Raw genomic sequence first — 14,800 nt, 5'->3', positions numbered from 1 at the left:
TACCGGTTACCCACTGACTATTTGCACCCACCCTGTATCTCCCCTCTGCCCCCCTGAGGTCTGCACTGAGTAAGCATGTGTTTCCCTTCACATTTGGAGCATTCATGTTTGTAATTGCAAGAGAGATTAGCCACTAATATAGGGTCATCAAGCATCACTGCTTCCCCCTTGTCCCCTCCCTGTGGCTCCCACCCATGCTTGGATGGACCGCCCCCAAAACAACTTGTATGTCACTGGCCTCCCACTCGTTGTGAGTGTTGTGGGGGGCAGCCTCTCTGGGGTCATTGTCTGCAAGAAGAGTTCATTATCAAATTGACCCCAAATGCCATCCACATCCTCCGCTAGTCACAGAATTCCTTTTCATATTGTTCCCACTGCCAGTACCTAAATGGTACCTGAGCCTTCCTCACTACATCCAGGTATTTGAACCGTGCCACACACCATTCTGAATACTTCTCGCAATAGACATTGGAGTAGATAAGGAAGGCAACTGTCCAATTTTCAATGTTTGCAGGAAACTTATGCCTACGGAACAGCTCATATTGTTCCTCTTTTGATCCATCCTTCGCTCTAATCTCCTGATGCAAGAGCTTATACATTTCAAAATAGTCCCCTTTCCAAATGAGCTCCATAGTTGCCAATGTCAAATGAGCCCCCAATGGCTTGGTAATCCCCATGTACGGTAGCTTCTTGTGCCTCAGCTCCTTACTCTCTTTCTTCTCCCCCTCCTTGTACCCTTCCATCTGAATCTCAGAATCCATCCCCTTCTTGTGCCTCCCATCTTTGCCTTTCCTACACTCCTCTGCTGGCTCTTTTGTTGCCACTTCCATACATGTACCTTGCTCCTGCACATACTTACCATTTACTAGATGAAAGTCAAACTCTCCTATATCAGTCTCCCCACCACCTGCACCTTGAACCCCGACCTCAACTCCCCCAGCAGCACCCACTGTGCAAGGCCTCTTACCCGGCCTCAAGGTCAGGACATGCACCAAAGCCGTCCATCCCGACACCGGCTTCGCCTCTGTTTGAGTGGACACTGCTCTGGCTGTCGCCAAAATTGGTGCTTGACGCTGCAAAACACCAATAATCTTCCTCCTGTTAAACGTTGAACACCTGTGACGTAAATCATGAGCCACCTCCCAATAAGCATTCTTATTCACCCCCTTGATCATAATCCAATTCCACCTCAAGCTCCACTTCACCACCTTGATGCCCATTTTCCCCAGCCACCTCACCATCACCAATCTGTGCATCGTAGAGGTCCTGATGATTGATCCTGTTTTTGCAAGGTGAGCATAGATAGCATTCTTTGCTGCTCCTTACAACAGTCCAGCATCGTCCCACAGCTGGCTGTACAGACGTGAGTTCTGCCTTTGGACTGGCTTCCTACCCTGCCCATACTCAAATGAAGTCAGGGCCATCCTCCACAGATGGGACAAGCCCAAAGACAGACCCTGGGCATTTCCTGCAGGCAGTGTGTCTCCTGTGCGGCAAGGGGGTGTCATCGTGCTCCCTGCTACACTGTCCTCATGGCCCATGATGCCACCTACCTGATCCAGCGTATCCACTGCTCTCGGCCACATGGGAGCCACTTTTCCCTTTCCCTACCTACTTAAGGCTGGACAAGGGCCCCATCTATTGAAGCCAGTGACGGCTGCCGCGAATCAAAGGTGACAGCGCAAGGGGAAAGGGAGGTGGACTTTTGTGGGGGTGGGAGGGTTAAAAATATATATATATATTTTATATATATATATATATATATATATATATATATATATATATATATATATATATATATATATATATATATATATATATTTATATATATATATATTAAAAGGTACCTGCCTGCCTCTCCCACTACTGGCTGCCTCTGTGACACTCCTCTCTTCCCAGCACTGGGGCCCAAAGCACAAGCTCCCAATCCACACACAGCTCTCATGCTATACCAAGCATGTTAGCAGCTCTGGGATTGGCCTGAGCAGGCTGGTTTGATGCTCGCTCAGGCACAGGGAGCCTGAGCCATTTCTTCAACCCCGCCGTGTAACACAGCTGAGTTGGAGAAAGGTAAGTGCACGTCAGTTTGGCCATCCCAAGACAGCCGGCCAAACTGACATGCGCACTTACAAGTGCCCACCACTCCTCTACCTGCCATTGTCCCGCCCTAGGCTTCCATGGCTCAGTCAGACAGTGACAAATAATTATTTGTCACCGCCTGACTGAGCAGGGGGTGACACTCCTCCGCCGTTACGGAGGAGCCGCCCCTGATTGGAGACCCCGTTGTGGCCCACCCCAAATCTAAGTCAGCCTCTCAGCCATATCAGCCACGTTGGCACCCCGCAAAACGCTGGCTGTGCAGGGGCTAACCACACTGGCCTGTTTCTTGCCTCCTCCTGACACAGCGCAGCAAGGCATTTTGGCCTGAGGTGGCCGCCCCATCTTGCTTCCTATCGCCCTCCCCAAACCACTTGTTAGGCGGTGCACCTTACCGGTGGGGGGTAAATAGGCCAGTATTGCAGCCGCTGCCCTCCTCCTGGGTCCCCCTTATTGGGCATCCCTGCGTGATGCAGGGCCTGCTGCCAATAAACCGGCCTTGCCCCCTTCCCGAAGTGCGAGCACAGCCTACCGTACATTCTCGGGCAATTCCGCCATCACCAATACAACACAAAACAAGCATTTGCAATGCACTAGGGTCTCGCATTTCTCCGAGTTACAGCTATTAGCAGTTGTAATCTCCCACCTACCTGATCCAACGTATCCACTGCTCTCGGCCACATGGGAGCCACTTTTCCCTTTCCCTACCTACTTAAGACTGGAGAAGGGCCCCATCTATTGAAGCCAGTGACCGCTGCCGCGAATCAAAGTTGACAGGGCGAGGAGAAAGGGAGGTGGACTTTTGTGGGGGTGGGAGGGTTAAAAATATATATTTTTTAAAAAGTACCTGCCTGCCTCTCCCACTACTGGCTGCCTCTGTGACACTCCTCTCTTCCCAGCACTGGGGCCCAAAGCACAAGCTCCCAATCCACACACAGCTCTCATGCTATACCAAGCATGTTAGCAGCTCTGGGATTGGCCTGAGCAGGCTGGTTTGATGCTCGCTCAGGCACAGGGAGCCTGAGCCATTTCTTCAACCCTGCCGTGTAACACAGCTGAGTTGGAGAAAGGTAAGTGCACATGTCAGTTTGGCCATCCCAAGACAGCCGGCCAAACTGACATGCGCACTTACAAGTGCCCACCACTCCTCTACCTGCCATAGCCACGCCCTAGGCTCCCATGGCTCAGTCAGACAGTGACAAATAATTATTTGTCACCGCCTGACTGAGCAGGGGGTGAAACTCCTCCGCTGTTACGGAGGAGCCGCCCCTGATTGGAGACCCCGTTGTGGCCCACCCCAAATCTAAGTCAGCCTCTCAGCCATATCAGCCACGTTGGCACCCAGCGAAGCGCCGGCTGTGCAGGGGCTGACCACACTGGCCTGTTTCTTGCCTCCTCCTGACACAGCACAGCAAGGCATTTCGGCCTGAGGTGGCCGGCCCATCTTGCTTCCTATCGCCCTCCCCAAACCACTTGTTAGGCGGTGCACCTTACCGGTGGGGGGTAAATAGGTCAGTATTGCAGCCGCTGCCCTCCTCCTGGGTCCCCCTTATTGGGCATCCCTGCGTGATGCAGGGCCTGCTGCCAATAAACCGGCCCTGCCCCCTTCCTGAAGTGCGAGCACAGCCTACTGTACATTCTCGGGCAATTCCGCAATCACCAATACAACACAAAACAAGCATTTGCAATGCACTAGGGTCTCGCATTTCTCCGAGTTACAGCTATTAGCAGTTGTAAACTCCCAACCGGAATTTTCTTTCCACATTGAAAGAAAAAAAACAGCGTGATCGTGCTGCTACAGTTCACTCGTAATGAAACCTATTGACAAAAGTGCAATTAACTTTAACTTTAAAGGCACTTTTGCTGATAGGTTTCATTACGAGTGAACTGTAACAGGGTTGATGTTATGCAAAGCGCTCGACTTCTGCCAAGCGAGATCGCGCTGTAAAACAAAAGATAAAAAGTAGTCCACAAACCTGACGGGAAACAGCGAGCATCGCATGTTTCCAGTACATGGTCACTGCGCTCGAGGATGGCTAACCACCGGAAAAGGCATGACATATGTGTGCCTTCCACTAATGAAAGCAAGCAGATATTAACAGGCAAGCCCACGAACCAATGAAAGACAACTGACATGACGTCAACGGGGCTCCGAGCCCTTTTCTAATTCCTAAAGCGTCTCGCAAGCGAAACGCATGCGAAAGCGCATGCGACGCAGGCTCGACCCTAAAAACCTCTAAACTGATCCGACTAGCCAGTCCTTAATACAAAATGACAATTGGCCACATGTAATCTCAAACTTAAACCTATAAACCATGACCCTACGCTCTACAGCCAATCCTGTTGTTGCCTGTCGCCGGACCCTACCTCCTCCCTGAAGATCCCGGGTCGGTAAGAGCATTGTGCCCACCCTTCCTTAACCTCCATTAGTAAATGATTTCTGTACACAGAGGGCACAGGCCTGTCCCATTCCTCTGGTACTCATCAATATACAACTCCTATGAGAAGCATAAGACCTGCAGGTTCTGGGCTCCTTAGAACTTAGAAGCACCACAAACCCCTGCCAAAAAGAAAAAAAAACAGGAAAAAATAAGTGAGCAAAGGAAAAAAAATAAGAGCTATGACAAAGCTACTTTGCTCGCCCTGGACATTCCTTCCTGCAGAGAGAAATAGGTTATGAGGCAGAGATTGGAGGACGATTGAGCGATAAAACTATTCCAAATTTGCTGCATCACCCAGAGCTGTAAAGGTTCGGCCGAAGTGCAGCAGATGTCATTTTAAAGCATGCTTGCAATTTTGGAATTCATAACAACATACAGTGTACCCTCGAAAATATTTTTTTCACCGTGAGAACTTAGCGCCATAACTTCTAGCTCTCCAGACATCACTATGTACTACTCTCTGATTGCCCACCCTCCAGCCACGGCCCCCTACCCCATGGAAAGGGGCAGCCTAGGTTCTCGGTAGATTGTTCACATAACTCTCGCAAACTTAGCACTTTGGGACTGTTTGTTAGTGACCAGAGCCTTCCTGGTGCTTGCTGTGTTGTTACATCCCATTCACTTCCGGTGACCATCACGCCGTGTGGGGTAAGTCTTTTATTGTAGCAACGGCCCCTGGCAACGTCGAGTCCCTGGAGACGCCTCGTCCCTCCCTCCCGGTATAAGAGTGTGCATGGGTGGGGGTCGGCCAGTCCAAGCCGGGGGAGTAGCAGCACAGGCTGCCCGCACACTCCCACGTGCAGACCCGCACAATCACAAGCCATGGGCTGTTCCGGTTCCAAAGTGCAGGTGGTGGAGCAGCCCAAAGACACCCATCAGAGCGGCTGGGAAGAGGAAGGCGCGGAGCGGAAGGTAACGGGAGTGAGGCTGCCCCACGCGGGGGCTCACGGGAGGCTGGGCAAGCTATGGGACTGATTGTGACCTGGTGGCAGGGGCCGGGACGGGCTGATCATTAACTTCTGTGACTGGAGGGGCGCTGGCAGCGAGTTATGGCACGAGACGGCATGGCCTGTGACTGGGAATCTGACAGGCATGGATGAGGTGGAGTGTGGTTTAGGCGTGTGATCCTGTGAAGGCATTTCAAAGTAAAGACGTTTTGATTGTCAGGCACTGACAGCATATTAAAAGTATGAAACACATATATGAATATACACACACGCTGTGCACAAGACAACACGTCTAAACCGAAACACGCTCCTCCCCAGATATGAAGTAATGCGTGCACTATGCGCACGTACACGCGAAAGTGAACTGAAAATAAACAGTTGAATCCAGTTACTGGTATCTGTTTGACAATGGGCACCCCTGCGAACATGAGCAGGAGCTTAGCAAGTGTCTCTTGGGCCCCAGTGCAAAGAAGGAAATGGCCACCTGGCTGATGTTTGAACTGTGAAATATAGCAATAATCAGGTCTCATATGATAGCTCAGGCCTCTGGCCCACGGTGCCACTGCGCCTGCTGCACCAATGGAAGCCACACCCCTGAACGTGAGCTGCAAGGGTTGTGACTGGTTATGCGCTGGGGGTGGGCATGCATTCGACTGGGTATGACTGGTAGCTGTACACGGATAATTATGAGCATGACATGTAACTGGCGTTGGACAGCAATATTGCTCGCTTTGCATGGATGGAATTGGGCGCGAGCTGTGGTGGGCACTGGCTATGAGCTGGCACTGATCCCAATCACGTACGCACATGGGGCCTTTAATGCGTACGCATTTACAGTGTGAAATGTACATGTTGTGATGTGACCACGATGCACGCTCTCAGGGAGTCCGGAACAGATTCATTCGATATGGGGTCTCACTCTCCACATAGATCTGTGACTGATCCCCTGGTAATGAGCCTAGTACCCAGTGCAATTCGAGGAGTTATGCCGAGTTCACTACAAGGTTAATGATTTACCAGTGGCGATCATCGCTGTCGGCTGTCCCTTTCGGCTCAAAGTGTTTATGTTTTTCAAAACGTTTATGTCTGTTGCCGGATTAAAATCGTATCTATATGGGGAAGACGGACCCGGGGCTGGTTTGCCCAATTTGCCATTTGGATTCTAATCCTGACTTTAACCCTTAACAGAAAACCCGTGATTCCTTGCAAATGGCTTTTCTCTTGAAAGTGTAAGTTGTGAATCTGTTTATTGTGAAACAAAACCTGAACATTGGTATGTTTAAGTAGTGCCGTCCTGTTATGACTCTGAAAGGGAAGCTATTACAATAATCATTCATATTCTACTCGCACTTTCTTTCACACCATTTCCTGAGGCGCTCACTCCAGGCACAACTCCTGCTATTGGCCAGTCCAGGCGTGGGGACTTTGAGAAAAGAAAATATAGGATGACAGGGCAACTACGTTCTTACTAAATTCTTTTCGTTTGCGATGTGGTTACATTGCTGCCAGGTAATTGGTTTTCGGTGACCTGTAGTGTATCACTCAGTGTGAATTCTGGTGCAAAATGTACACAATGTGGCCTCTCTGCTCTACCCACTGATTCCACACTGAGACGGTGTGACCCTGGGCTAATCACCATCTCGGTGGTCTTTATAGTCCAAAACTGGGGCTACTTGTTTCCGGTGCTTCACTCGAATGCCCCTAATCTCAGCTTCTAGATTTAGACTGTGTGACCCTGGCCAAATCAGCATTCCTCTATACTTTATACTAAAAACTGGCACTACGTAGACCCTTAATTTTAGTCTCCTTGTCCAGTGGTAGGGGGTTAAACAACTGACCGTTTGTATATACTGCAAGAATTGACAGGCAAGTATTACTTTCTGCATGGGCGAGAGAGGTACTCGACTCTTATTTCTTCCCCAGAAAGCAGCGTCGGCTCCATAACCTTATGATGCTCCTTAATTGGATTTACATTGTATTTAGTTTTTAATCATTGATTAAAGTGACCAAGTTCTCTTCGAGTCGCAGACCCGGTAGTAAATAACATCGGACAGTGAAACGGATTTCTACCTATCCCTGTATGTACAGGCTATACCACTGTTCGAGGTCTGAACTATGAATGTTAAAACGTTAAGGTACTTCATGTCAGCGATTTAGCTCCTGTTTATACTCCACGTGTTTTACTTAATCTTGCATTCTCTAAGAGTTTTTGCTATTTCCAGGATGTTGCGTTCTTTATTTTTTTCGTATAATACTCTTGTATAGTGTATACTTTGAACTGAGTCTCCTCCAGGTGTTCATAGGGGGCTCTGGAGTTGAGGCTGAATAAAGTGCAAGTTTCTCACAGTGACTGTCAGCGGGTCAGAAAGGTGTTTAGAACACATGGCCATACATTCCTTGGCCTCTCTGCAGAGCACACACACCATTCGTCACATATTCCAGTTGTAGTTGTGGCTCACTGCAAACGTATGTGAAGGAGGTGCACAGTGCAGTTGTCACAATATTGACAAGGTGAAAGTGAAAGAAAACGCTGTGCTTACAGGGAAGCTCGTCTACTGTGTTTGGAGGGTTTTGAAGTTCAGAAGATGCGAGGAAGCTCATTCAGGAAACAGTGAAAAGAGGAAGCTGAAGAGATAAAAAGATAAGGTGCAAGATATGTAGAGGAGATGTGAAGTGAAAAAGGGCGTACATGGATAACACAGTGTAAATCTCCATACATGACTAACAAGGACGGAGTGTACATCTGCATACATAACTAACACGGCGTGTGCATCTGCATACGTGAATAACATGGAATGTACATAACAGGAGTGATTGAGACACTCAGAAGGCCACAGCCCCTTCCACACGCCTCATTTTCAATAATAATTATTTACAACAAAACCATTGCTGTTACTCATTTAGCTTAAGGAGCTAACAACCATTGGCAAAGCCAATAACTGTGCCTGGTTTAGGTTCCCTGGTTTTAGGTGTATGTCTGTTGTGTTATATATCTGGATGGAGCGAACAGAACATTCAGAGAGGCCTTCAAATACCAGTCAGGTGGCACAGTACGGACATCACCGAATTTGTGTTTACATGTTTAAGCCGCGGTCTTAGTTACATAGGCCACGTCTCTTTCAGACACCCTCTCCACACGCCCAAGTTTTTTATACCACTTAAAGACCTGTTTATTAAAAACAATATATGATTCATAAACTTAAATAGGATGGTCAACGACATACGTGTGAGAAGAACCATACAAAACAAGCTATCATTAAAAGAATTGGTTTAGATATTCCATAACACCGCAGTTGCTTCCGATTCTAAGCACTGTAAATAGGCGTTCGTTTTGCCCAGTTGAAAATAATTCAGTTGTGTCGACCACGTAAGGTTGAAAAGCGCAGGTGTCCTTTTCATGGTTTCAGCACGTGACCTCAGAATCTCATCAATCGAAAATAACACAATATAAGACAGATGCAGAAGGTGAGCCACTGGTCAGTATCCGCACCAATAAAATCATATGACAGACGAACGGAGATAGGCTTGTGTGACGTAAGCAGTGTTGGGCCGTCTTACGTCACGCCTATGTGTAGCACATCGGGTTTCATCACTTCTGTTTTACTTCTGCTGATTGGCGTCTTCCATTATGGGTTTTGCACCTGGGCACAAACAGAGAAAATAGAGTGTGTGCTTTATTTTCTGCTCCGTGAGTATCGAGCACTCACAAAGGAAGCTGAATTTAGCTCCTTTGTAGATGTCCAAGGCATTTGAAAACTGGTGCCAAATATGTTTGCTATGATCCCTGTAAAACCAGTAGGAATTATCACTTATCTCTATTCTTTGCTCTGGTGTAAAATCGACTGCAACGGTTCCCAGCGTTTTAACCCATGTTGCTCTATTCCTTAGTATTCAGGTTGCACAAATGGTGCACATTAAGCTCGCAGCAGCGCCAAACCGACAATCGTTAGAAAGTATTGAATTTGAGGGTACACCAGGGTTGGCCCAGGCTACTGTACCCATGTTCACAGGAGCGGGCACTAGGTGTGCTTAAATTGCTTGAGAGCGGAATTCTAGTTCCCAGTCTGTCTGTAGTTCAGAATTTCGGTTTTACGGCCCACCTCCTCCCTCCTTCCCTACCTCGCCCATCCCCACACACATCCACCGCGAAAATGGTTCCTGCTCCAATGCCCGTCATTATGCAATACACAAGTGCGCCATGTCCCTCACTGTGTCGCGGTCACCCCTCCACCACCACACCCCTGCCCCTGTCGACGGGAGATGAAGCCAGGATGAGGAGGAGGGCAAAGCCGTGGGAGGTGAGGAGAAGCGCGGCGGGGATCACGGCTGGGAAGCTCGAGCAGCGGGCCTCTTCCCTGTGATATGTTTATCTTCACACCTCTCCAGGTAGGCGGAATGAGGACTAGCACTATTTGTGGGTGTGGATTGGTCAGAGGGATCTACCATGTGCGTGGCAGGGGGTGAGCTAAGCCTCAGACCTCCCACCGCCACCCCGAGCCGGTTCAAGGATAGCATGTAGCACTGTAGGTGCAGAAAGGCGGACTCTGTATCTTCTAACCTCCGTTTCTGGAAGGTTTATCCATGCTTGTAACCTATCCCTTCATTGTGTTCTTTTAAAGGCCGTGACACGGGTCATAGCTGGTCTAAAAGGGCGCTGTTAATAATGTAGGCCAAGTCCCTGACTCGGGCCATCACATAATTATGGGATTTAGTTACATATCCGTTTCACAACTATTAAAACGAGGGCATCTAATGCTAAAGCTGTCGAAGCAGTCAGACAGGATTCTTTCAGAGAGGTGTAAAATAGCCATCCAAACTGTATCCCAAGTTTACCATCAACTGGTGATATAGTTCTGTGGGTTAGGCACCTGCTTCCGGTTTCTGTGTTGAATCTGCTCTAACCCTCTTGTTCTAAACCCGGACTGAAAGCCTGCTGCTGAGATCAGTCAGTCTACGCATCACGTGCATCACGTGTTTCAGTACTTGTGTGTTGTAGTGCATACTGCATAGATCTCTGTCTGTGCTGCTGGACGTTACAGGTCACTCAGTAAGGCAGGTCAGTGGGTCTAGTGCCTGCTGCGGAAACCACCGAGACGCCAACATTGCTCTACTTGTAGGATAGCTCAGTGTGTTAATAAGACTCCATCAGGGAATTTATGTGCAGTCTGAAAAAAAACTAGATTCAGTCCTGACAGGACCTCTTAGCCTTTCATGCTTCTGGTGACGACAAAATAAATCAACTTTGGGTTGGCTCAAGGAACTAGAGCACACAAGGTGTGATATGTGTGTTGGGGGTGGATGTGGAACTCCATCTTGTTTCTAGTGCTCGGAAGTGTCAACGTCAATACCTTTCTTTCTGGTTCCCGCCTCTTGCACATGTGACGCGTTCTCTTTTTCGATTCCGAGTTCGCAAATTAAGAACCTTTCTGAAGTGTTTGTTTTGGAATGATCCCAAGATATACATACATATTATTATCAATTTAAGCATGCCTAAATCCATCAGTGCGTCGAAGCCCTTTGTGAACAGAAGCTGCCTTTACCAAACAGTGAAGATTTTATCAGCGTGGAAGGATGGCCGTTAGAGTCAGCTCTGCCAAGAATAAAACTTGTGATCTATAAACTAAATGCTGGTTACCTTGCATTGTGCAACCGAGCTACCGTACTAAATTCAAAGTAATGGCACAGAAGACGTCAACGAATAAGTGCAGTGTTTTATGACACCAGCTATTGTGAGCTTAATAAGCTTCTAAATATTTAGAGACAAACTAACATTTCATACCACGAGTTGCCACTCCAGAGCTTTCCACTCTCACAAACCACCGGAGGTGACAACTGTTGATATTAGCTAAAAAGCTTAAACTTAGTTTTCGAGGTTTTGTTAATTCCTTCTTGTTAAGATTTAACCTCTTCCCTACACTCACATACACATTCCAGTTTCTTAAATGTTTGAACCAATGTAATATTTTTTCAATTAAACGTGTCGGGCGTGCATTCCTTGTACAGCTCCGTGTTTTGCTCATCACGCCCTACTCCCCTGAGATCACAGTCCACGTGCTTAAGGCGCATTCATGTGTAGATGCTTAAAGTTTCTGCTTGGGCACCAATCATTTCAGGAAGAACTGCGAGGTACTGCTGTGCAAAATAGGGAGGGACATAACGAAATTCATGTGATTTTTAATATTGCAATGTCTATTTTTTCTTAATTATTTGAGGACCAAGATCCGCCCGACACGGACCACATAACCTTGTAAAATGTTGAACGTTGGTAGGCAACTGCAGGTTGATGTTGTTAATAAGCTTTACTACACATTTTTAGTCGCGAAGTTACCTGAAATTTCGCAAACTGAACTTGCCAGTATCATGGAAAACAAGGTCATGCCGACAGGAAATACTGGCAGAATTCTAGTTCTAAGAGAAAATATCTCTCAGTTGCGATTTTACAGTTCCTGCGATGTATTGCCTACTCAAATATGTCTGCAGCAAGTGACAATGACATGAAATTTCATACCATGGCACAGGGTAGAGGGCAATAGCGTCATTTTTCATGACGCTATTGATGGACTCTGCAGGAGTTATGCCAAAATATTGGTGCTACTCCTGAGTCCATAGGGGCCCATTTTAGATAATGGAAGCCCCCTTTTAACGCCTGCTCTGAGTAGGCGTTAAAAGTGCCGTAAAAAATGACGCAAGAAAATCTTATGGATTTCCTTGCGACCCTTTTTTCGGCCCCCCCAACGGGAGACCACCCCCCTTTGCATACATTATGGCTGGCGCAGGCATAATGTAGCGCAAAGGGTTATAGAGTGGCGCAATGCATGAATTGCGCCACTCTGTAAATACAGCACAGGGATTTCGGGCTCGTTGGGCCACATTAACGTCAATTATATATTGGCGCTAATGTGGCACAAGGTGGCAATAGGGGATTATAAATATGCCCCTAAGTGTGACACAAACTTTACAACATTTGTCCTGGGTAAAAAAAAAACACTTTGTCGTGGCCTAACTAAAAGACACCCTAACATATTTTCCGCCTTACTTGATGTAGACGTTTTAGTTTAGTTTATGTACATTTTTACCAGCACCTCAAACCCAAAATAAATGTTGTCTCTTAAATGATGGTGGTGTCTTAAGTTATAAGTATGAGCTCTAGATCAGTCACATTCATGTCCTGTTTAGTACTGCAGGAGTTTAACTGATGGCATGTGCAATATGCTGCTCACTTAGGGGCATATTTAAACTTTTTGCTGCAAAACTGCGCTAATGCAGTTTTGCGGCAAAAAATATTAGCGCCGGCTTGCACCTTCCACAGCGCCAGTCAGGTGCTATATTTAAGGAATGGCGCGAGCTGGCACTAAGATTGGGCTAGCGTCATAAAAAATGACGCTAGTCAGGTGGGGGTGGCGGTATGGGGTGAGGTGGTTGTGTGGTACAAAATGACGTTAGGCTAGTTAGTGGCAAAAAAATGCCGCTAACCAGCCTTGCGTCATATCCAGGCACACAACCATCCTAAAACATGACTCCTGTCTTAGAAAAGGCTGGAGTTATACCCACCACCCCAATGACCGGCACAGGGGACCAGTGTCCCCTGGGCATGGCCATTGCCCCCAGTGCCATGCAGGGGGGCCCTTGTTAGGGATTCCAATGTCACTAAAAAAAAATCCCCTAATTCTTACCTTTACTTACCTGGCATACTTACCTGGCATGGGGTCCCTCATCCTGTGGTGTCCCTCTGGTGTGGGTGTTTCTGGGGCTTGGGGTGGGCACCTGTGGACCCATTCCATGGTGTTTGACCATGGAAATGGGTCCACGGGTCCCCTAACGTCTGGTCTGACCCGGCCTTAAGTAATAGCGCTAAGCAAGCTTAGCTCCATTAGTTGGGACCGCATCCCACCCGTGCGTGATTTATGCACGGGGGTATAAATATGGCATTATGGGGATAGCCTACCTTGCACCTCATGACGCATGGTAGGTTCATGAATCCATAAAATGGTGCAAACTCCTATATTTTGACGCTATGTGTGCCTAGCATCAAAATATAGATATGGAGCTGTTTGCACCCAATTTGCTTAAAAAATGACGCAAATTTGGCACAAACAGAGTATAAATATGCCCCTTAAAGCCATCAGGGGTCATTGTCTCCAAGTTGGTTATGTTTTTACATTCATACATAATAAACTACTTTTCTCGAAATAGGCTTCGCGTAACTTCTGCAGTGTACATAGGAGATAGAGAGTCAGTTCCCCCTTAGTATGTACCTTAGTGTTCAGCCTTTCAGCAATAGTGGATGTGGGCTTTGATAACTTTATTTATTCTCTCATTTTTTTAGATCAGACATTAACACCAAATAGTGCTGACACTCTGTGCACTGTAGCAAAAATAAAACCTTCATGATCAAAAAGTAAACTACAGATACAAGAAAAAAACAATACAATAAAATCAAGTAGAAGACAAAATAAAAATTAAATAAATCGAAAATAACAAGACTTTTCATCAAAGCAGCAACAGCCTAAAGTGACATTAAAGTTCTGTTTCAGCTCACACACAACATCACCACCCATCTGAATGTTAGCTGTGTCAGTATTTGTAAGATTGAAGGAGTCCCTAACATCTTACAAGGGTTAGAATTGACAAGGAAAGAAATATCATGTTCTGACCATTTTTATTGTAAAAATAATCCAGTGGTGAAGCAACGGTTTCTCAGGTCCTCAGGATCCATAGGTGGAGTTTTCTTTTGTATAGATGGGTGAAAAATACCTAACAATAAAAACAGTCCATCAATAACAAACTAGTTCTGAAAAAATGGTCTTTAACAAAGAAGCAGGGAACACGTCTTTTACAAATGCTGTTGGTTTCATACAAGGGCTTAGAAGGTTTTTTTGTACCAGCTATTTTAAAGTTAATAAGAACCTATTCCTTAGACATGGTTAAAGCCACTTACCCATCAGGTATGCTCCAGTCCTAGCGATGAGAAAGGCTGGAAATTCATAAGAAGAGTAGTGCCCGAGGTAAACTAGTGCTTAAACTTGAATCTAAAAGAATCAAAGCATGAGCCGACCCAATAAAAGGTCATGTAGACGACACAGCAAACGTCCTGTAAACCATGATGAAACTAATTCACATTAGGATATTTCTGGAATTCTTTTGTTCCACTCTAGTACATTAGATTATGTCACAATAATGTCATCTTTTAAAAGGGAAATTATTTAAATGTATTATTTACTCACCTCGAATGTCCTGACAAGACTGTTACGGGTGAACCATCAGTTGCCTGTTTGTCATGGACACTGTGTACACGGCCAATATAATTGCAGTTTG

At 46.7% G+C, this 14,800-nt stretch overlaps 1 protein-coding gene across 1 annotated transcript in view; it reads left to right on the top strand.

Moving 5' to 3' along the window:
* Nucleotides 1–5,268: 5,268 nt before the first annotated feature.
* STMND1 (stathmin domain containing 1) overlaps nucleotides 5,269–14,800 on the top strand; it is a 73,688-nt gene continuing 64,156 nt past the window's right edge. The window contains exon 1 of the mRNA XM_069218451.1: nucleotides 5,269–5,450. Coding sequence (XP_069074552.1) covers nucleotides 5,361–5,450 — 90 coding nt within the window. The 5' untranslated portion in view covers nucleotides 5,269–5,360. The remainder of the gene's footprint in view (nucleotides 5,451–14,800) is intronic.

The sequence above is a fragment of the Pleurodeles waltl genome, chromosome 2_1 (assembly GCF_031143425.1).
Source record: "Pleurodeles waltl isolate 20211129_DDA chromosome 2_1, aPleWal1.hap1.20221129, whole genome shotgun sequence".
Taxonomy (NCBI): domain Eukaryota; kingdom Metazoa; phylum Chordata; class Amphibia; order Caudata; family Salamandridae; genus Pleurodeles; species Pleurodeles waltl.
Note: the sequence above shows the minus strand (reverse complement) of the source record. Positions and strands in the feature narration are given on the sequence as shown.